This window comes from Microtus oregoni, unplaced genomic scaffold (genome assembly GCF_018167655.1).
Source record: "Microtus oregoni isolate MIOR12 unplaced genomic scaffold, Mior012 000020F_ref0000438, whole genome shotgun sequence".
In the NCBI taxonomy this organism is placed as follows: Eukaryota; Metazoa; Chordata; class Mammalia; order Rodentia; family Cricetidae; genus Microtus; species Microtus oregoni.
In genome coordinates this window covers 14392574-14415262 of record NW_024543079.1, presented here as the reverse complement: position 1 = coordinate 14415262, position 22689 = coordinate 14392574, and the positions used below count along the sequence as shown (strand labels likewise).

Here is a 22689-nt window from a genome sequence, read left to right as displayed (position 1 = left end):
TATGTAAACCACAGTACTTTCAAGGGGAAAAGTAATAATTTCATGTAGGCCTTACATTCCCTGCTTTAATCAGGTGATCCATTAAAACATCAATATGTTAGCTATATTAATTATCAAGTATCTCAGGATTCATTGATGAGAATAATTCTGTGGTTCTCATGCCAACAATGTGGTAGAATAACAACAACAACAAAAAAAAACTAACAAAAAACCCACAACCTCCACCTAATCATGGGAAAGCATCAGGCAACCAAAAATGGCAGGTACATAACTGTCCAGTACTCTTTTTTTTTTTAATTTATTATTTATTATGTATACAATAGTCTATCTGTGTGTATGCCGAAGGCCAGAAGAGGGCGCCAGACCTTATTACAGATGGTTGTGAGCCACCATGTGGTTGCTGGGAATTGAACTCAGGACCTTTGGAAGAGCAGGCAATGCTCTTAACCACTGAGCCATCTCTCCAGCCCCCTGTCCAGTACTCTTAAAAAAAAAAAATTAAAGGAAGAGTCCCAGACGGGTAGTCACTAAGGAGATGTAACCACTAAATGCAAAAGGAGGTCATGGATTGAACACTAGGCCAGGAACTGAACAACAGGGACGCAGCACAATTCTAATAAGGTATATACACTAATAGTACTAACTGACCGTAGCCACAATATTAAGTATATTAGGTAAACTGTAAATAGGAACTTTATTTTTGCAACTCTCTGTGTGTGTGTACACGCACATGTGCTTTGAGTACCTATGGAGGCCAGAAAAGGTTACCAGAGCTAGAGTTACTGGAGTTTATAAACAACCTGATGTAGATGCTGGGATCCAAACTCCAGTACTCAGATAGAACAATAAGTACTATATGTGTGTATTAAAATTTTAAAAACATGTATATGTTTGTTGGGTTTTTTTTTTTTTTGGTTTTTTGAGGCAGGGTTTCTATGTGGTTTTGGAGCCTGTCCTGGAACTAGCTCCAGAACTTCTCTGTCTCAAAAAACAAAAACAAAAAACAACAACAGAAAGCTACAGATCTATGTTTACTGAAGGAAATCTGCCCACAAAATGCTAAGAGAAAAGCTGGAAGTAATACAGCACACAAGATATAACACAATTTTATTAAATGTTTAAAGAAATTTTATTAACATCAAATACACAAAAAGAATGGGCTTCATTAGGACATTTTATACATATAATACAAACACATGAGGATTTAAAGTTGAAGGCTAGCCTGGGCTACACTGTAAGATTCTCAAAACAAACACAGAAGGAAGAAGGGAGGGAGAAGGAAGGGACAAGAAAAGAAATACCTGGGAAAATAAATATTAAGATGCTTTAAACTGTGTATTTAACCTAAAGAAGGAAACTATTTATAGTTACCAACATTTTTCCCTCAAGACAGGATTTCTCTGTGTAGCCCTGGCTGCCCTGGAACTTGCTCTGTAGACCAGGCTAGCCTCCAACTTAGAGATCCACCTGCCTCTGCCTCTCCAGTGCTGGGATTAAAAAAGCCTGATTTTACGCCTTTAATCCCAGCACTCGGGAGGCAGAGGCAGGCGGATCTCTGTGAGTTCGAGGCCAGCCTGGTCTACAAGAGCTAGTTCCAGGACAGGAACCAAAAACTACGGAGAAACCCTGTCTTTTAAAAAAAAAAAAAAAAGAAGAAGAAGCCTGGTTTTTGCAAGATAATTTTTACCTTTTTTTTTTTTCAAGCCTACAGCACCCGGTATTCCCAGGCAGTCTCCCATCCAAGTACTAACCAGGCCCGACCCTGCTTAGCTTCCGAGATCAGACGAGATCGGGCGCATTCAGGGTGGTATGGCCGTAGACTGCAAGATAATTTTAACTGGGGACAGCAAGACACATTATTCAGGTAAAGACTCTTGTTGCCAAGACCGATGACTTGAGCTCAATCCTAAGAACCCAAATGGTATAAGAGAACCACCAACTCCCACAAGTTGTCTTAACTCTACGAGCAAGTGTATGTGTGTACACATATGCACACACACGGAGCAAAGAAAATACATAAAAATTTACAGAGACAACTGTAACTGGTCCTTTCTACAAGGACCAGGAAAAAATACCCCTAAGGAGCAGCAGAGAGGTCGCTCTGTAAGACGGCTGTTAAACTCTCAGTAATAGCTTTACTGGAGACCAAGAAAAGGATTTATTAACCCACTGCACATGACTTCCCTCAGCATAGGCCAAGGGCATCTGACACAGCAGTAGAAGCAACACTTGGGAATCAGACAGTATAAGGCTGTGTGGAAACAGCAGGCTTCACATCGCCATCTAACTCAGAGAGAGGCTTTCAACAAACACCTTTCTTTCAGAGACACTTTGGCTAGATATTGTGCAGGAGTAAACTCGAGTATTCTCTGGCAAGTGCCTACAATGTGGCTCTGGCAACTGGTGATATATATACATCATCATATTATTTCATGGATAACATCTGGGGGGAAAGTCAACCTCATGTAAGAACATTTATAAAAACACCACTCTTTATTGTAATATTAAGATATGTAAGAGCCGGGCGATGGTGGCGCACGCCTTTAATCCCAGCACTCGGGAGGCAGAGGTAGGCGGATCTCTGTGAGTTCGAGACCAGCCTGGTCTACAGAGCTAGTTCCAGGACAGGCTCCAAAGCCACAGAGAAACCCTGTCTCGAAAAACCAAAAAAAAAAAAAAAAAGATATGTAAGAAAGGCATAAATTCAGAATAGTTTTTTTGTTTTGTTTTGTTTTGTTTTTGTTTTTCAAGACAGGGTTTCTCTGTAGCTTTGGAGCCTGACCTGGAACTAGCTCTTGTAGACCAGGCTGGTCTTGAACTCACAGAGATCTGCCCACCTGCCTCTGCCTCTATCAGAAGACAAGCTGAAGGTGAAGGAGTCAGTTCTCTCCTTCCAGCTTGAACAACCTCAGACTGTCAGACTTTACCCACTGAGACATCTTGAGAGTTCCCTTATTCTTCCAAAAGAGTTTTCCTGCTCAATTTCTGCTACCATCCTGCTGAGGAAAAGCCAGACACTTCATGGCCACATTCAGCCACATGGCATCGGTAAGAAAGGAAGCACTTGCAATCAACCAAATGGCCTGGGAGAGTTGGTACGAGACATTGCCACTTACAGAGGAACCAGAGCTTCTGCCCAATGGTCAACCTCAATAACTCTGGACACTGGTCAGCGAGCAGACGAGAGCTGCCGTCACTGACAGCATATGACTGCTTTTCTACAAAGTTCTGGAGAAGGAAAGCTCCCTAAGCAGTTTGCCAGCCTGAAGGCCAAATGCTTCAGAGGACTGTTTCAACCAAACAACAATTAAATATTTTAAGAAGCAAAATTGAGCCGGGCAGTGGTGGCGCACGCCTTTAATCCCAGCACTCGGGAGGCAGAGGCAGGCGGATTTCTCTGAGTTCGAGGCCAGCCTGGTCTACAAGAGCTAGTTCCAGGACAGGAACCAAAAGCTAAGGAGAAACCCTGTCTAGAAAATCAAAAAAAAAAAAAAAAAAAAAAAAAAGAAGAAGCAAAACTGAGTAAAAACCCAAAGAACTAATAAGCTTTAAGCTGTCCTTTCTCGTGTAGTATTTAACATAAAATCCATAAGTACGCCAAAGGAATACATCTTGTTGTTTAAGGCCAGGCTGGCCTTAAACTTGCAGTCCCTGTCTAGGCCTTCACAAGTGGGGAGTGAAGACATGCAACACCACCTAGCTGGAATATTTCTACCTTCCTTTAGGAGATTATTATCTAATTCATATTTTGTAATAAGGTAGATTTTTGTTGTTGTTTGGTTGGCTGGCTTTCTGCTGGGTTGGGACAGAACTCAGAGCCTCATAATCACAGGCAAGTGTTCTACCACTGACGAGCACACCCAGACCTAGAGTCTCATAATCACAGGCAAGTGTTCTACCACTGACGAGCACACCCAGACCTAGAGTCTCATAATCACAGGCAAGTGTTCTACCACTGACGAGCACACCCAGACCTAGAGTCCTGCCATTTTTATTCATTTAGTTTCGTTTTCTGGTTTTTTGAGACAGTGTCTCACACTGTCAACCACCTATTTGACACTCATTATATTATAAATATATAAAACCACAACTTATATCTGAAGATGACCTCAAACTCACAGCAATTCTCCTGCCTCAGCTTTCTAAGTACTAGGATTACAGGTATGAGCCACGAAGCCCAGCTCAACTCTTTCAAAATGGGGGAGGGTATTTTTAATTATGTATATGCATGCATGTGGTGTGAAGGTATATTTTAAAATAATACATAAATAAGGTAGAGGATAATAGAAGACAACTGAGGATAATAGAAAATAACTAGAATTGCCCTCTGGCCTCCAGATAGGAGTACACACACACACACACACCCATCCATGTAACATACACACTCTACACATAAATAGTTTTGAACTATAACTCTAAATCTTTGTTGTTAAGTTTGTTTTTTTAACATTCATTTAGAGAGAGAGAGTGTGTGTGTGAAGAGAGAGAGAGACTGGCTGCGTGAATTGTGTGTGTGTGTGTGAGAGAGAGAGAGAGAGAGAATACATTTGGAGGTCAGACAACAACTATGGGAATCGATTCTCCTTCTATCAAGTGATTTCTGGGGATCAAACTCAGATCACCAGGCTTGACATCAAGCAACTTCACCCACTGAGCTATCACATCAGCCCATTTGTTTCGTGCTATTCCATTTATTTTTATGCATCATGTGAATGTATGTGTAACAGGCTTGAGGTTCCACTGGGATCCCAAACATCCAGTGTAGTCGCCAGCTACACATATGCCAGTCTAGCTGGCCCTCATGATTCCAGAGATTCTCTAGTCTCTGCCTCCTATTACCCAGTAAGATTACCAGAATTACAGATGCTCACACTATGCATGCTGTGGAATATTATTTTAAGATATGGTACATTCATTTATGCTGTAGAACATTTCTTTAATGATGCAAAGATGTGTTGCATTCTTTTATGTTGTATTTATTTAACTCTGTGAGTTGTGTTACCTTGCCTGTCTAAAACATCTGATTGATCTATAAAGAGCTGAATGGCCAATAGCAAGGCAGGAGAAAGAGCAGGCGGGGCTGCAGGCAGAGAAAATAAACAGAAGGAGAAAAAGAGGGATGAGAAGCAAGAGAGAGCAAGGAGTGAGAAAGAAGGGGCAGCTACCCAGGCAGAATCAGACACAGACAAGAGTGAAAGGAAGATCACAGAAGAAAAGGAAAAGCCCAGAGGCAAAAGATAGATGGGGTAATTTAAGTTAAGAAAAGCTGGCAAGGGCTGGAGAGATGGCTTAGAGGTTGGGAGCACTGACTGCTCTTCCAAAGGTCCTGAGTTCAATTCCCAGCAACCACATGGTGGCTCACAACCATCTGTACTGAGATCTGGCGTCCTCCTCTGGCATGCGGGCATACATGGAGGCAGAATGTTATATACATAATAAATAAATAAATCTTTAAAAAAAAAAAAAGAAAAGCTGGCAAGAAACAAGCCAAGCTAAGCCCAGATATTCATAAGTAATAATAAGTCTCCATGTGCATTTATTTGGGAGCTCGGTGATGGGCCCCCGAAAGAGTCAATGAGTCAAAAACAACCAACTACACTATGCATGCAGCTTTTGCCTGGCTAATAGGGTTTGAACTCAGGTCTTTATGCTTGCATGGCAAGTACTCGTACTCACTAAGTCACTTCTCTAGCCCTAAGTTTTTTTTCTGAGGGGGGAGGCGGTGGTGGTGGTGGTGATGGCAGCGGTGGTTTTGGTTTTGGCTTTCTTAAAGACTGGTCTCACTCTGTGCTCAGGCTGGACTACAGCTGGCTGCACGCCTCTTGCCTCAGCTTTCAGGTGTTGGACTATAGATCTGAGGCATCGTCATCATCTATATATGAAAGAACAAATGATAACACCCTAACTTAGAACCCATCAGGTAGGCTGGGACCTAGCTTGACTGGTAGAGTGCTTGCCTAGTATGCAAAAAATCCAGGGTTCAATGCCAAGCACCACAAAAAAAAACAAACATAATGGCACACACCTGTAATCCCAGCACCTGCGAGGTGAAGGTAAGCAGGTCAGAACCTCAAGGTAATCCTAAACTACCTGAGTCCCAGGCTAGCCTGGGATACATGAGATGTGGTCTCAAAAAACAGGGACTGAGGAGATGGTTAGTTGGTAAAGAACCCATATTAAAAACCTTGTAATCCTGCCGGGCGGTGGTGGCGCATGCCTTTAATCCCAGCACTCGGGAGGCAGAGGCAGGCGGATCTCTGTGAGTTCGAGACCAGCCTGGTCTACAAGAGCTAGTTCCAGGACAGGCTCCAAAACCACAGAGAAACCCTGTCTCGAAAAACCACAAGAAAAACAAAAACAAAAACAAAAAACAAAAAAAAACCTTGTAATCCTAGCGCTGCAGAGGCAGAGACAGGAGGATCTTGAGGCTCACTGACCACTAGCCTAGCTGAATTGGTGAACCCCATGTTCAGTGAAAGAGCCTTTGTCATGGTGTTGGTCAACCTGACAAACACCTGGACATACGGAGGAAGAGGGAATCTCAACTGAGAAACTGCCTGTCAGACTGACCTGTGGGCATGTTTGGGAGGTATTTTCTTAATTGCTAATTGATGTAGGATTGGTGGCTATTCAGGACAGGGAGCAGAACAAGCCAGGGGAAGCAAGCCAGTAAGCAGCTTTCCTCTACGGTCTCTGCTTCAGGCTCCTGCTTCAGCTTCCTTGATGATGGACCGTAACCTGTAAGCCAAAGAAACTCTTTCCTTCCCAAGTCAGTTTTGGTAATATTTTACCACACCAACAGAGAGCAAATCAGTACTTCCTTTCATTACAGCATAATCAAGGAAGACACCTAATATCAAATCTGGTCTGCACACACACCTGCACACACACTATATACACACATGAACACACACAATGTCTAAATAAATAAGCACATATTACAGCCAGCCAACGTCCATGAGGATGAGGATACCAGGCCCTTTATCCAAAGAGCTGGTGACTCAGAAATCTCAAAATGTCATGTAAAACCAGAATGGTCCCTACTTTACTTTTGTTTGTTTTTTGAGACTAGGTTTCTCTGTGTAGCCCTGGTTGTCCTGGAACTCACTCTGTTGACCATGCTGGCCTCGAATTTACAAAGATCTGCCTGCCTCTGCTTACTGAGTGCTGGGATTAAAAAAGGTGTGTGCCGCCACATCTGGCCCTACTTTACTATCTTTAAATGCCTAGCATTTAGAGTTTAATGCAATCACCTGCTTGTTTGTTTGGTTTTGAGATATCTTACTCTGTAGCCCAAGCTGGTCTAGAACGCACTACGTAGCCCATTCTGGTCTCTCACTCCTAAAAAATCCCCTATCTCAGCCTCTTAAATGCTGGAATTACAACTATAAGACAGTATGCTTGGCATAATTACCTGCGTTTAAATCTACCCTACTAAACGAATTATAAATATAAGTGACAGATATTGTATCCTCTCCTTAAAATGAGCTAGTAACTATCATTTCCTAACAAATTCCTAATGCCGTATGACCACTGTGAAAGAAAACTGCCCCCAAGGGGAGTGGCGCTATTAGGTGTGGCCCTATAGGAGGAAGTGTATCACTGTGGGGGTGGGCTTTGAGGTCTCCCCTTTGCTCGAGCCATTCCCAGGGACAGTCTACTACACATCAACTTATAGCAGCGCCTTCTCCAGCACCACATCTTCCTGCATGCCGCCATGGACTAATCCTATGATACTGTAAGCTGCCATCTCAATGAAATGTTTTCCTTTATAAGAGTTGCTGTGGGGCTGGAGAGATGGCTCAGTGGTTAAGAATACCGCCTGCTCATCTAAAGGTTCTGAGTTCAATTCCCAGCAACCACATGGTGGCTTACAACCATCTGTAATAAGATCTGGTGCCTTCTTCTGGCCTGCAGGCATGCATGTAGGCAGAATACTGTATATACAATGAATAAATAAATCTTAAAAATAAATAAAGAGTTGCTATGGTCACGGTGTCAGATGTCTAGCCTAGATACGGACCCTCAGCTATGGAGATCTAAACCTCTGAACGTCACACTATTAACACACAGGCCACACGCTTATTACCCTATCCTTTCTGACTCACCTACTCAGCTCAGGCAATGTGACCCCTGTTCAAGACCTTAGAACTGAGGTTTTGGCTTTATTGTACTCATTTCAGTATGATTATCTCATTTAGTGTCCTGTTTCACAGAGGTCACAAAGGAAGTAAGTGGCAGAGCAAAGAAAGACTCAAATTCTTCTGAAGATTCTAGAAATCATACATAATGTTGCCTCCTCTTTAAATCCTTCTATCTACTCTGTAAACAACAGACCCGATGCTTTCATTTCTTCCACGTTAGTCAACAGGAACTAACTACATACCTGTTCTATGCCCAGCACCAAGGAATTTAAGCATAAAACAGTATCTCAAGGAGCTGGTAATACTACAGGAAGACCAGATCTCAACAAATAATTGTTATATAAGGTGAGGATTACTGTTTAGTTTTGAGACACAGTCTTACTACATAGCTGGGCTGGCCTTGAACTCTATAAGGAGCTTAGGTTGGTTTCAAACTTGAAATGTTCCTGTCTCAGCTTCCCTGCCCCGTGCCGGGATTTCAGACCTGTGCCACCACGCCCAGCTCAGAGAAATAGTCTTAAAAACAGGCATGTATAAGGTTCTAAGAGTGTAGAGGAAGAATAAATGTTATCTCATGACAGCAAGTGATATCAAAACATGGGCATTAAAGTTTGAGAATAAAGTTAGATGTGGTGGCTCACACCTACAGTCCCAGCACTTGAAGGCTGGTCACCATGAATTCGAGTCCATCCTGGGCTAAAGGAGAGACCCCATTTCAGAAACAAATAATAAGCAAGTGTAAAGGAGAATTCTAGGGTGCTAATATTTTTTATCTGGGTGCTGGTTATCTGTGTATACATGGTTCATAAAACTTCACTAAGACCCCTTACATGTGCTTATATGTATAATGTACTTCTGGTTTTTTGTTTTGTTTAAAGACTTAAACTTGATCTGGACAGATGGTTCAGTGCGTAAGGGCACTCACTCCGTGTACAAGCAAGAAGACCTCAATTCAAATCCCCCCACCCATGTAAAAAACAAAAAAAAGGTCATAGCCACAGATGCCTATAACTCCACCATTATAGGGGTGGAGATAGGAAGCAACCTGGAGCTCTTGGCCATACAGCCCAGTGGAAATAGCTTCCAGTTCCGAGAGGCCCTATCTCGCGGGAGAAAGGGTAGAATGACACCGGAGGCTACCTGACATCTTCCTTTAGCTTCTGAACACACATACCATGCACAGAACCCCCTCCCCACACACATACACACAAGTAATGATAAAAAAAATTAACCAAATTGTAGCCCTAACCTAGCCCACAGATCTTCTCTATTCTGGATATTTCAAATCCTCAGGTATTTCCTGATCCCTTTTGCCTTCTGCAACCTGGAACTCCCCGTTTTTCTAATCTTTTCCAAACTCTAGTGCTTCGTTAGTCCGTTCTGGAAAATGAAAGGCAGTTTATCAGGGTCTGACACTAAGGCAACTATGATAAACTCTTGTTCGTCTCCTTTACTGGCCTGTGGCTCCTTCACCCCAATTTCTGTGCCTTATTGGAGGGGATGGCATGCAATAAGGTTTGATGAAAAACGTAGCATACATATATTAAAAAGACAAACTAAGAAAAACTTCACCGAGAGTCCAAGACTGGGCAGAAGTGACTTCAGTACACAGATACCATTCTTGCAAAAGCACGGGTTCCCTCGGCCCCCCTAATCCCCTCCACCATCTGCTACTGGGTGGACCACCGCCTGTAACCTCGCTGCCAAGCCCTAACACTCCACAAACCCAAGGCACACGGCACCTGGGGACGTCCAGCCTCCCGCGGATCCCGCAGCCCGACTCGGGAGAGTGGGCCACGCCCCCTCGGAGACCCACCCCTCAGATAGTGGGGCTCACACTCCACACCTCCTCTACACCCCATCCTCCGCACCAGAGCTCCGCCCTCAGCTCGCGAAGGACCCCAGACGCGGGTCAGTCTGCTCAGAACCGCGCGCAGGTGCCTACTGCCTCCACCTCCAATTCAATCCACTGAGGCTGGGACAGTGCAGACCGGCCTGCTCCAGCCGGTGGCCTCACCTCTCTTCCAAGAGCTCAGTGGGGACACCACCTCAACCCTCTCGGAAATGAACTCGGCCAAGCTGGAGCGAAACAAGGCCGCCCTCACGGTCACGGCCACCACAAGCAGCAGGACCAAGGGAGCCGCCATGATAACAGAGGCGGGCGCGCAGGCGGGGAGGGCAAAAGGCAATGCGGAAGAGCCTCAAGCCCTGCGCGCCACCCTGTAGTACCTCGGCCGTGCGATTGCCGCTGCTGCTGCGGGAGCCCAGCGGCCTGAAGACTACCACTCCCAGGAAGTCTTGCGGCGGGACGACGGAAAGCGGGATGTGTCAAACTCGTAGTAAAGGTTTGGACTGCACCTCTGCTCACCCAAGAGAAGGGAAAATTTTTTTTACTGAGATCGTGAGCACATCTTAAAGAAATAAGTTCACCAGTGCGCATATTTTTAATGTGAAAATGTTTACTTTTATATTTTTAAAGAGTGCCTTGTGTGTATTTATTGTACGCCAACCGTCCTCCAGACACTATATTGTGTTCTTTCTGAGGAAACACTTTGTAGTGGCTTAAACGCTCTGCGACCTTCAGCAAGTTATTTAACCGAGGAAAGACAGAGCAGGAACTCAAGGCAGGATCTTGAAGCTAAAACCGTGGAAGAACACTACTTCCGGACCTTCTCTTCTGCTCAAGCCCAGCCCGCTTTCTTGCACAACACAGGCACACCTGCCCAGGGATGATGCCCCCCCCCCCCCGACTTTAGTCAATTTCAAAATCAAGACAGTTTCTCACACACCCGTCTGATGGAGGCAATTCTTCAACTGAGGTTTCCTCTTCCCAGATGACCCTAGGTTGTGTAAAGTCGACAATAATAACCAAAACAACTACTATAGTAAAGTAGCGTGTAATGACGCACTTCTGCGTCTTCTCAATTAGGTTGGTAGTTTGACATCCCTCCAGGTGGGAGTGTTTACATCTGAGAAATCAGCAAACACAACAAACCATGGGTTTTGAGAGCCCGTTGATAAGCATTAACAGCACACCTCTTCATTAGTTAATGTATGAAAAGTGCTCAGGTAAGGGCTTAAAGATTAGCTATAATAATTAATTATACAGGAGATTTTGGAACCATGAGGAAAACGGAACAGTGCATCAATAGTATAACTATGGTTAATAAAAATTAGTGACTTATTGTGATTTGTGTGTGTTTTATTTATTTATTCATTCATTTATTTATTTATTTATTTATTTATTTATTTTGAGACAAGGTTTCTCTGTAGCTTTAGTGCCTGTCCAGGAACTAGCTCTCGTAGACCAGGCTGGCCTTGAACTCATAGAAATCCACCTGCCTCCTGAGTGCTGGGATTAAAGGTGTGTAGCACCACCACCCAGCTTTGTGTGTGTGTGTGTGTGTGTGTGTGTGTGTGTGTGTATTAATAAATAAAGCTTGCCGAAGATCAGAATGCAGAGCTAAGCCACTAGAGGCCAGGTAGCCGTGGCACACACCTTTACCCCAGGACTCAAGGCCACCCTGGGCTACTCGAGATTGAATCTGTCTAAAAAGAAAGATAGAACTCACACATAGGTGCTCCAAGCACTTGGGAGTCACACGCCTTTAATCCCAGCACTATGGAGGTGTAGACTGGAGTAATATGGCTGGGCAGAGAGAAATATAAGCCAGGAGAAGACAAGCTCATTGCAGTCTGGGGTTTGGTGAAGAGCACTGCAGTCTACAGTCACTCTGAGGACAGGGTCACCCAATTGTTTGTCTGAGCCTTGGTAGAGGTAAGAACTCTCTAGTGGTTGGCTGCTTTGCTTTTCTGATCTTAGCTTGAACCCCAATATCTGTCTCTGGATTCTTATTATTAATGCTACATTGGCTATTTCAAAATAGATAGTATAGCCGGGCGATGGTGGCACACACCTTTAATCCCAGCACTCGGGAGGCAGAGGCAGGCGGATCTCTGTGAGTTCAAGACCAGCCTGGTCCACAGAGCTAGTTCCAGGACAGGCTCCAAAGCCATAGAGAAACCCTGTCTCGAAAAACAAAAAACAAAAAACAAAACAAAATAGATAGTAGAGGCTTTTGAATGTTCCTAACACAAGTAATGTCTGAAGTCTTTGCCACACATGGTATGCATGTATTGGGGTATCATACTCTACTCCATAAATATGTAAACTGTTTCAGTTAAAGATATAAAAATACCTTTTTTAGAAAAGAAAAGGTTCATGATTGACAAATCATGGATGAAAGGATGGTGGTCACATGACAAGCTGGTCAGGGAAGACTGAGACAAGCTGACATTTTGGAGGAGTCCTACACAATGAGAAACTAATCAGAGTTAGCACAGGGAAGAGACTTGGAGTCGGGAAACAACAAATATACACAAGGATCAGAAAAGAGGGCTGGACAGATGGCTCACAACCTAGACAAGAAGAGCAGCAAAGAAACAAGTCCGAGGTAAGACAACAGCATTTGTTGCAAAATGAGAAACACACACATATGAAGCAAGCAGTAGCCTCTCGGCTGTATTAAACTGGGGGTTATTCAAATTATAAACTATAACCATTGAAAAGTTTTTTATTTTCCTTTTCGGTTATTTTGGTTTCCTAGCACTGGAACTTCTGTAGCCCAGGCAGGCCTTGAATTCAGTGGACATCTGAAGATGTCCTTGAACATCTGATTCTCCACCAATCTTTGACTCCCAAGTACTGAAACTACAGACCTATGCCACTGCCCCTGGCCTTTTTTGTTTGTATTTTTGTGTTTTGAGATGGGGCCTTGCCATGTACCCCTGGCTGACCTAGTAATCTCATTGATTTAAAGTGGCCTCAAATCCATGGCAATCTTTGTTTTAAAGATTTTAATTTTGGTGGCACAGGGGAGGCTAGTATGTAGGTGTGGAGGTCAGAGGCCTCTACCTCTGCCTCCCAAGTGCTGGAACAAGAGCATTCCCCACTGCACCCAGCTTCCACTGGAAACTTTAAACAGAGTGCTAGCAGATGTTTTAATTTGTGAACTTTTTGAGGGATAAGGGGACAGTATTTCCTGTTTCCTTTGATGCCAGGGATGAAACTCAGGCCCTGGTGCATGCTAAACACTTGCATTACAACTCCCCATCCACACGTGCATTTCGACATGATCCCCATGCTGCGAGCCCATGTGGGTGTTATAGAATCGGATGTGAGGACAAAATTATACCCTCTACCTTTATGGGACTGGAAGAGTTCGTTGAAGAAGTATAAATTTTAAGAATGACGTAAGTCAGGCTAGAGAGATGGCCCAGTGGTTAAGAGCACATACTGTTCTTCCAGAAGATCTGAGTTTAACTCCCAGCACCATGTGACTCACAACTGCCTGTAACTCCAGTTCCAGGGGATCTGAGGTCTCTTGTGTGCATACCCACGCAGAGATTATTAACACAGACCCATCATTAAAAACAAAACAAGTGTTGTTTTGTTTTGTTTTTCAAGGCAGGTTTTTCTCTGTGTAGCTCTGGATGTCCTGAAATTAGCTCTGTAGAACATGCTAGCCTCAAACTCAGATCTCCCTGCCTCCTGAGTGCTGGAATTAAAGGAGTGCTCCACCAGATCTGGCAAAACAAATCTTTCAAAAAAACTAACATTAAGTCATAAAGAATGATTGGAGGGGGATCAGCAGGTTAGGAGAATGTAAACATCATCAGCTTCAGGGTTCGTATCTAAGAGGTTCATATGAAGTAACAAAGGAATAGAGAAGGAAATTCATCTTTGGATCCCAAGCACTGTGACATACTCTGTCCACGAGCTTATTTAGTCCGTACAGTTTTCTTCCTAAAAGATAGAGATGTTGTTATATGCATATTACATTATGAAAAGTGGATGCTAGAGTAGGATCAGCTCCACAGTGAAGACTGAAGAGACTACACACAGCAGAATGCTCAGCTCATATGCAGTGCCAGACACACACCAGACAGCTATGGTGCTAGTTACACCCACTTTTCAAAAAAATATTTTAAAGTTTTTTTTTTTTTTTTGGTTTTTCGAGACAGGGTTTCTCTGTGGCTTTGGAGCTCGTCCTGGAACTAGCTCTGTAGACCAGGCTGGTCTCGAACTCACAGAGATCCGCCTGCCTCTGCCTCCCGAGTGCTGGGATTTAAAGTTTTATTTATTTATTTATTTTTTTTACATGTATGGGTGTTTTGTGTGCATGCGTCTGTGTGTCATGAACATGCAGTACTTGCAGAGGTCAGAGCATAGTCTTAGATCCCTTGGAAATGGAGTTACTCACGGTTATGAGTGGCCATGAGGGTATTGAGAATTGAACCTGGGTCCTCTGGAAGAGCAGCCAGTGCTCTTAACTGCTGAGATATCTCTACTGCTCCTAGTTACATCATTTTAATAGATAAGTTAAAAGTTCCTACAGTCGGATTGTGTCTGGGATGAACCAAGACCCTTATGAATAGAAGTGAGATCCAAACCAATAGTTCTGACTCATGGTTACCTCAACACATCCTTTTGTAAAGCCTTACAAGAACTAAAATGGCAGCTGGGCGGTGGTGGTGCATGCCTTTAATCCCAGCACTCGGGAAGCAGAGGCAGGTGGATCTCTGTGAGTTCGAGGCCAGCCTGGTCTACAAGAGCTAGTGCCAGGACAGGCTCCAAAGCTACAGAGAAACCCTGTCTCGAAAAAACTAAAAAAAAAAAAAATGTAAAAGTAAAACTTGCTTTGTTTTTATTTTCTATTTATGTGTATGTGTCTGTGAGAATGTAGTTACAAATGAGTACAGTACCCACAGAAGCAAGAAGATAGCATTGAATCCCCTGGAGATAGAGTTACACGCAGTTGTAAGCTGAACAATATAGGTGCTGGGAGCCAAATTTGTGTCCTTAGAAGAGTAGCAAGTGCTGCAAACTTGATGAACCATTTCTCCAGCCCCTTCATTGTTCTTACATTTATTTTTACTTATCTAGGGAGGCTCAGTCTTATACCACGACATTTATACAGGGGTGAAAGGAATTGTGGGAATCAGTTCTCTTCCACCATGTAAATTCCAGGGATTGAATTCAGGAGCCTTCTTGCATGGCAGTCGGTACCTTCACCTGCTAAGCCATCTAATTGGCCTGAGAATATACAAAGAACTCTTAAACTCAAATTACAAAATGCACTAGAGAAATCCTTAAACAAACCAAGGGTTTCAGCAGACATAGCAGCAAAGAAGACACACGCTGGCCAGGGGACCCCTGAAAAGATAAAGCTACTCAGCCTTGCTAGTTACCAGGAGAAGGCAAAGCAAAGCCACCATCAGCCTTCGCTTCATACTCACTGGGATGGCTGAAAGAAAAACAACAAAAAAACACATTCTGGCAAAACAAATTCTTGTTTGCATTGAAAGGGGGAACATAAAATGTAGCTACTTTGGAAAACAGTTTGGCAATTCAACAAAATGTTAAGCAAGGGATGGCCATGAGCTCAGAGGTAAAGCTCTTGCTGTCTGTCTGAGAGACGTGAAATCCTGTGTCCACACAGCGTGGACAGCTCATTCATAAAGCCACAATAGAAATATTCAGAAATAGGCTCAGTGATTAAGAGCACCGCCTGCTCTTCCAAAGGTCCTGAGTTCAATTCCCAGCAACCACATGGTGGCTCACAACCATCTGTAATGAGGTCTGGTGCCCTCTTCTGGCCTGCAGGCAGAGTACTGAGAATACTGTATACATAATAGATAAATAAATCTTTAAAAAAAAAAAAACTCAGCTAAAGAGCCTAAGAATCGGTTTTTACCAGAGAGAGGCACTAAAAAAAAAAAAAAAAGAAAGAAAGAAAGAAAGAAAAAGAAAAAGAAATACTCAGAAATAGACCAGGTATGATCGCTCATGCCTTTAATCTCAGCACTCCAGAGGCAGAGGCAGGTGGATCTCTGTGAGTTCAAGATCAGCCTGGTCACAAAACAAGTTCCAGTACAGCCAAGCTTGTTACACAGAGAACCCTGTCTTGAAAAGCCAAAACAGAAAGAGAAGTAGTCAGAACTGGATAGACAAAAAGGTCCTATGTTTATACAATAGAACATAGGTAGGCAATAAAAAAATAATTAAATGTTGATATATGCCACAACATGCAAAAGCCCTGAAAATATTATGCTAAGTGAAATAAACCAGATCACACAAACTTATTTTACTTAATTCTATTTATACGAAATGTTCAGAATAGGCAAATGTACAGAAGAAAGATTAGCTCTTGGAGTGGCTAAGAGAGTAAGGAAAGGTACAGTTTCTTCTGCTTCTCTTCCTTCTGTGGTACTGGAGATTAATCCTCCCGTCTTTCTTTACTCATATTGAGTGCACCAAGTCGTATGCCAGTATTCTTTTTCCTCTTCCTTCTTCCCTCTTCTTCCTCATTCTTGTCCCCCTCCTGTTCTTCCCACCCTTTGTCTTCCTCCCTCCATTCTTTCTTCTTTAAGACTGCTCTGGCCTCAAACTCACTATTTAGTCAAAGATGGCCTTGAACATTCAATCATTATGCTTACACATCCTAAGTGCTGGGAGAACAGATGTGAGCTACCGTACCCAGTTTGTGCTGTGCTGAGAGATCAGACCCAGGACTTTAGCATGCTAACCCCAGTCTATCAACTGATCTACATTCCTAGTCTCCTTGCCATCTTTTACGTGTGTGTGTGTGTGTGTGTGTGTGTGTGTGTGTGTGTGTGTGTGAGAGAGAGAGAGAGAGAGAGAGAGAGAGAGAGAGAGAAGGGGGGCACACACGCACGTGTATTTTAGAAGCAGAGTCTTTCTATGTACCCCTGATGACTAGGTACTCACTATGAAGTCCCAACTAGCCTAGAACTTGCAACAATCTTCCTGTTTCAGCCTCCTGAGTGTGAGGTTATAGCCATGTGCCACCATGACAGCCACTTTTTATTTTAAGACAAATAAATTCCCAGAATTTGAACTTTCAATCCTCCTGTCTCAGTCTTCTGGGGTTACAGACCTGCACCACCAGGTAAAGTAATACAGCTTCTTTGTGAAGTAACCAGATGGGTCCAAAATTAGGCTGCAGTGATGGTTATGCTGGTCTTGAATATACTAAAACCACCTAACTGCATCAGTTCTCTCCCTCTGCCAGGGACCACGGATTGATCTCAGGCCCATACCTGCTGAGCCATCTCACTGATCCAAGAATGCATTTCAATGTAAATTCCTTCAGTCTGTCCTAAAACTGTGATTCACTACAGTAAACTGCATTCCCTATTTCTTCAGGAAATTCTGACATTGCTGACTCAGAATCCATACCTAGAAAAACACGATGCTAAAAGGCATATACGCCCAGCAGCCTACCTAACAAAAGGGTGAAAAGAGGAACAAGTTAGCAAATAGTGCTTACAATGGGCCATGGACAATTAGTGTCCTAAATTATACGTACTATTATAGCTGATGTTGTGTTCCCATTATCACATGAGGAAACTGAGGCAAAAAAGGCTTAGTAACTTACCCAAAGCCAGTGGGGGGTGACACAACCAGGATGTTTATGGAAGCTCTAATTATTGCGGCTAGTTGCTCTAGCTGAGAAAAATGAGAGGAATTTGGCTTGGGTTGACCTGAGGTAGGTTGGGTTGTTTATAGCTGTAGCTGAAGAGAAAGGGTATTTAACAGAAAGGAAGTTGTCAACAAGATGATTCCTTGTAGGTGGGATTTTCTGTCCCATCAGCCTGCTCCCAAAATAATGAAACAGACTTATTATTAATTTTAAATGCTTAACCAATAGCTTAGGCTTGTTACTAACTAGCTCTTCAACTAAAATTAATTTCTTAGCTATGCTTTACCACATGGTATACCTGGTTTCAGCATGGCATGTTCATCTCCTGCTTCCTCTGCGTCTGGCTGCTGACACCACTCTCCTTCATCCCTGTGTTCTCTTTTAGTCCACAAGCCCTACCTAACCTTGACCCGCCTAGCTATTGACCATTTAGCCCTTTATTAAACCAATGAGAACAGTAAATGTTAACAGTATACGAAAAGATTGTTCCACAGCATTCCCCCTTTTTAGTCTACTTAAAAAAGGGAGGTTTGGGGGTTTTTTTTGTTTTTTTTTTTATTTATTTATTTTCCGAGACAGGGTTTCTCCTTAGCTTTTGGTTCCTGTCCTGGAACTAACTCTTGTAGACCAGGCTGGTCTTGAACTCACAGAGATCCACCTGCCTCTGCCTCCCGAGTGCTGGGATTAAAGGCGTTAAAGGCGTGCGCCACCACCGCCCTGCAAAAAAGGAAGGTTTTAAACTTTAACATAGTAATATTATATACAACAAAACAGTTACCAAGTAAGACTAATAGTCACAGTATCCAATCCATTTGTATTTGGCAAATTTGGAGAAAATACTCTATTATCTACCTTATCTTTTTTTTTTTTTTTTTTTTTTTTTTTTTGGTATTTTCGAGACAGGGTTTCTCTGTAGCTTTGGAGCCCGTCCTGGAACTAGCTCTTGTAGACCAGGCTGGTCTCGAACTCACAGAGATCCGCCTGCCTCTGCCTCCGGAGTGCTGGGATTAAAGGCGTGCGCCACCACCGCCCGGCTTATCTACCTTATCTTTGTGAGCTTAAAGTTTAATGCCTACTTTACTTTTTATCATAACTAAGGAAAACTATAGTCTAAGTATTTAGACTTTAACTCCATCAAAGATCAAAAGGATGTAATATTACCTAACAAAAGGGATCTCTGGCTACCTGGAAAGTTACCCAAAGTTCTCCTGCAACATGGAGGCATCCATCTTTTGCCTAGAGGCCTACTATAGCTGACAGACATTTCCGAGGAGCAGAGAATTTTGAAGAACTGTCCTATCTTGTCTTGGCAAAGTTTGGCACTTTCTTTTGCATTCTACTGGTCCAGGTTAGATAGCATACTGTCAGCAGTCAAAGCAAGGGAAGGTTTTTTGCCCAAATAGCCAGCTTTTGCCATAAAGAAAGCAAACTCCATATGGAGATTTTTCAATGCCCATCATATTCTTTTGAAGTAAATTGATGCTCTCAGGAGCAGACATGACTCACTGTCATAAAAATCCTTAGGTTATTAAACATCTTAAATGCCATGTTCTATAGGTCTATTTAAGTATATCCATTTAACCATGAAACATACCTAATAGGACTATAAGTTTGATTATTACAGATGACTATTAACCTGTATTTCTTAATTATACATATTTAAATGAGCTGCATAAACACAATACCTTAAATAAGAGTAGAAACATATATATAGTATAACAAAAATTAAATTTGTACCAGTAAGTCAAAATCCATACAAATGTGTTTTGAGATTAATAATTCCCTTTTAGATTAGATTCAATAATCTATTCTTTTTTCATAATTTCTATATTATATCCCTTTTTCCTTCAGAAAGAGATCCTTGAATCTAACTCTTTTTTTAGCTTTTTTTTTTCAGACCATGATCAATAACAACTTGTAACCAACCTTCCTTAAATGATGACACACATTCGAAACCCATTTTTGGGAATGTAGGCATTGTTTTCTCTAGACTGTGTCTTGTTGTCTTCGGGTGCTGGCATCTTTGGAGGACCCTGAGGAAATCAGGATTATTGTCCAGTCCTGGCTGGAGTAGTCTCTGAGGGTATATTATCTCAGTCAGAAGCCTTGAAGTTGTTTTGGATGCAGAACTCAGAGGAAACTGCAATAGGGGTGTTCGGAGATGCTGGATCATCTGGGCCATTAGTTTTTATTGGTGTCTGGTCCCCTTGCTCTGAAGATACACAAATTTTTATTATTTTTATTTTATGTGCATTGGTGTTTTGCCTGCATGTATATCTGTGTGAGGGTATCAGAACCTCTGGAACTGGAGTGACAGACAGTTACAGGCATGCTGTACTGAGAAAGATACCAAGCCACATGGCAAAATGTAGATAAAAATGTAGGTTAATTGAAAATGTAAGAGTTAGCTAGTAACAAGCCTGAGCTATTAGCCAAACATTTGTGATTAATATTAAACCTCTGGATGGTTACTTGGGAGTAGTGGTTTGCAGTACAGAAACTTCCACCTACAAGAAACCTTATTTTTCCAACTGCCTGATAAACAGCCACCATTATGAAGGAGAGAATAACCAGTTAGTAGAGGATGTTCATGACATTCCAACCACTGACAATTTTATTAGGAAAATAAGACCAAGACACAAATGAGGTCTAAAATCCACATATTACACGTGTACTCTACCCTTGGAAAGCAACAGTGCCTAGTCAGAAGTTTCAGAAAGGTAAACCAAAATTTACGTGAACACATCAGATTTGAAGACCACTTTGCTAATAGCAAAAGAAACTTTGACCAATTGGCAATCCCTGCTCACAAGTAGCACATGTCTGTAATCCCAGCTTTTGGGATGTGGAGGCAGAAGGACCATGAATTTAATGCTATCCTGGACTATACATATAGAACCTGTCTCAAAACAACAATAGAAAGTTAACAACTCCTTGAATTTATGTAGAGAAATCAACCCAAACATAGACTTTTCAGATACACCTGAATGAAAAAGAAAGAACTCAAAAAATCATCAAAAGAAACATTAATAACAAGCTATTGTCTCAGGTACTCTGGAGGCTGAGGCAGGAGGATTGCTAGAGGCAATAGATGGATTTTTCTTTGGGCCATCCGCTCACAAAAAGCAACTTGGAGACTTATTATTATGAAAACTGGTCCTATAGCTTAGGCTTGTCCCATTAGCTCTTATAACAAACTAAATAATTTATATTAATATAGTTGCTAGGATTCAGGAATTATGCTGGCCCCTGTCACCTGGTAGGACGCACCCTCCCAGGTGGTACCCCCGCCAACCCAGAGTCCTATGGCTGCTACATCACTACCCATGTATGCAGGTGCAAAAGGTCCCTTTAAGAGATGAGCTCTGCCTAATCCTGCTTTCTTTTCCTGCCGCTCTTCTGAAGAGGCAGGCTGCTCCTTGCCTCTTCTCTCTCTCTGTATTTCTCTTTCCCTTTTTCCTCCCCTTTACCCTTCTCTCAATAAACTCCTCACCTAAGCTCTGCCTGCATGATGTTTGTCTCCCACTGTGAGGCCTCTCGAGTCATTTTACAATAGTGCTTTACAATGTGTTTTAATAAATAAAGCTTACCTGAAGATCAGAATGCAAAACAGCCACATTAGTCAGCCATACAGGCCAGGCAGTGGTGGCACACACCTTTTTTGTTGTTTTGTTTTGTTTTTTTTGAGACAGGGTTTCTCTGTGTAGCTTTGGAACCTGTCCTGGCACTAGCTCTATAGACCAGGCTACCCTTAAATTCACAGAGATCCACCTGCCTCTGCCTCCCGAGTACTGGGATTAAAGGTGTGCACCACCACCACCCCACGTGGTGGCACACACCTTTAATCCCAGCAGCCACACTAGTTAGCTATAGAGGCCAGGCAGTGGTGGTGCACACCACCTTTAATTCCAGCACTAGAGAGGAACAAAGAATGGGAGGAGACACCTCTCACACTTAGGCTCATCCCATTTGTGGAAGTAGGGTCACCCATTTCGATTGAGGCGAAGATCAGTGGCTGGCCTCTTTGCTTTTCTGATCTTCATGTTGAACCCCAATATCTGTCTCTGGGTTTTTATTATTTATGCTACATATTAATCTACGTTTTGCCTTGTAACGTTTTACCTCTCTTCCGTCTTGCACCTCCTGCTTCCCCTCTGTGTCCTCTGGCATCTCTCTCCTTGTGCCTAGATTCATCTCCTCTCTTCTCTGTGACCTAAAGTCCCGCCTAACCTCTTCCTGCCTAGCGATCGTCTATTCAGCTCTTGATGAAATCAGCCAGGAGGCACCTTGGCAAAGACACATCTTCACAGTGTACACAAAGATTATTCCGCAACAAGAGGCCAGGTTGTATAACACGAAGTCAAGCAAATCCGTGACAGAAGTTAAGGTTGCTATGAAGGAAACCTTGGCTTAACCTAGAGTGACCATGACTTTTTACCAGGAAGCAATGAACTATAGTAACTTAAAAATAAACAGTACAAACAACAACAAAAGTGGGGGAGGGCACCCGTGGGAAGTAGCACAGTGTGGGAAGACAATGAAAGGGGTCCTGGAGAGTAAATGAAGATAAAGGACCCCACCTAGTGCTGTGTCTGGATTGGGAAACTAGAGCCCAGAGAGGGGCACACAGCAAATCAGTAGTGGCCCTAGGCCCAGACATCAGGGTGTCATCATCAGCTTCCTGTGGTAACAGCCTCCTGTTCCCGGGCCAGGGTCTCACCATCGGCCTCCTGTTCCCGGGCCAGGGTCTCACCATCAACCTCCTGTTTGCTAGAATGCACACAACTAGTTCCCTCCTCAACCCTCCACCCAAAGGTTGTAAGCCCCTCTGCCACCCCCACCAAAAAAGGAGGACCTGGACCTGCAGGCTTACGTAATTCCTCAAGACAGATTACAGAGACCCGGTGTCCACAGTGCTGCCAATTTCCTTCCTACATTGCCCACACATGCCACAGTTACAAAAGCCATCCTGTTAGGAAAACAATACTAAGACATCACTAGGGGTAACCCAAAGCTGTAGCTTTGCTCCTCTACCCTCA

General features: G+C 43.0%; 1 protein-coding gene, 1 long non-coding RNA gene and 1 other non-coding gene across 3 annotated transcripts in view; all 3 read right to left on the bottom strand.

Moving 5' to 3' along the window:
- The window catches only part of Pigu (phosphatidylinositol glycan anchor biosynthesis class U), an 85966-nt gene extending 75644 nt beyond the window's left edge, over window positions 1-10322 (bottom strand). Inside the window, exon 1 of the mRNA XM_041670261.1 lies at window positions 10162-10322. Coding sequence (XP_041526195.1) covers window positions 10162-10291 — 130 coding nt within the window. The 5' untranslated portion in view covers window positions 10292-10322. The remainder of the gene's footprint in view (window positions 1-10161) is intronic.
- On the bottom strand, window positions 1703-1821 carry LOC121460565. The gene has a single exon (XR_005976061.1). It is a non-coding gene; the product is annotated as a 5S ribosomal RNA (ribosomal RNA).
- A 7992-nt stretch (window positions 10323-18314) lies between the features above and the next one.
- On the bottom strand, window positions 18315-21874 carry LOC121460148. The gene is made up of 3 exons (XR_005976040.1): window positions 21773-21874; window positions 19577-19862; window positions 18315-18367 (listed from the first exon to the last, which is right to left on the bottom strand). It is a non-coding gene; the product is annotated as an uncharacterized LOC121460148 (long non-coding RNA).
- Window positions 21875-22689: the final 815 nt, after the last annotated feature.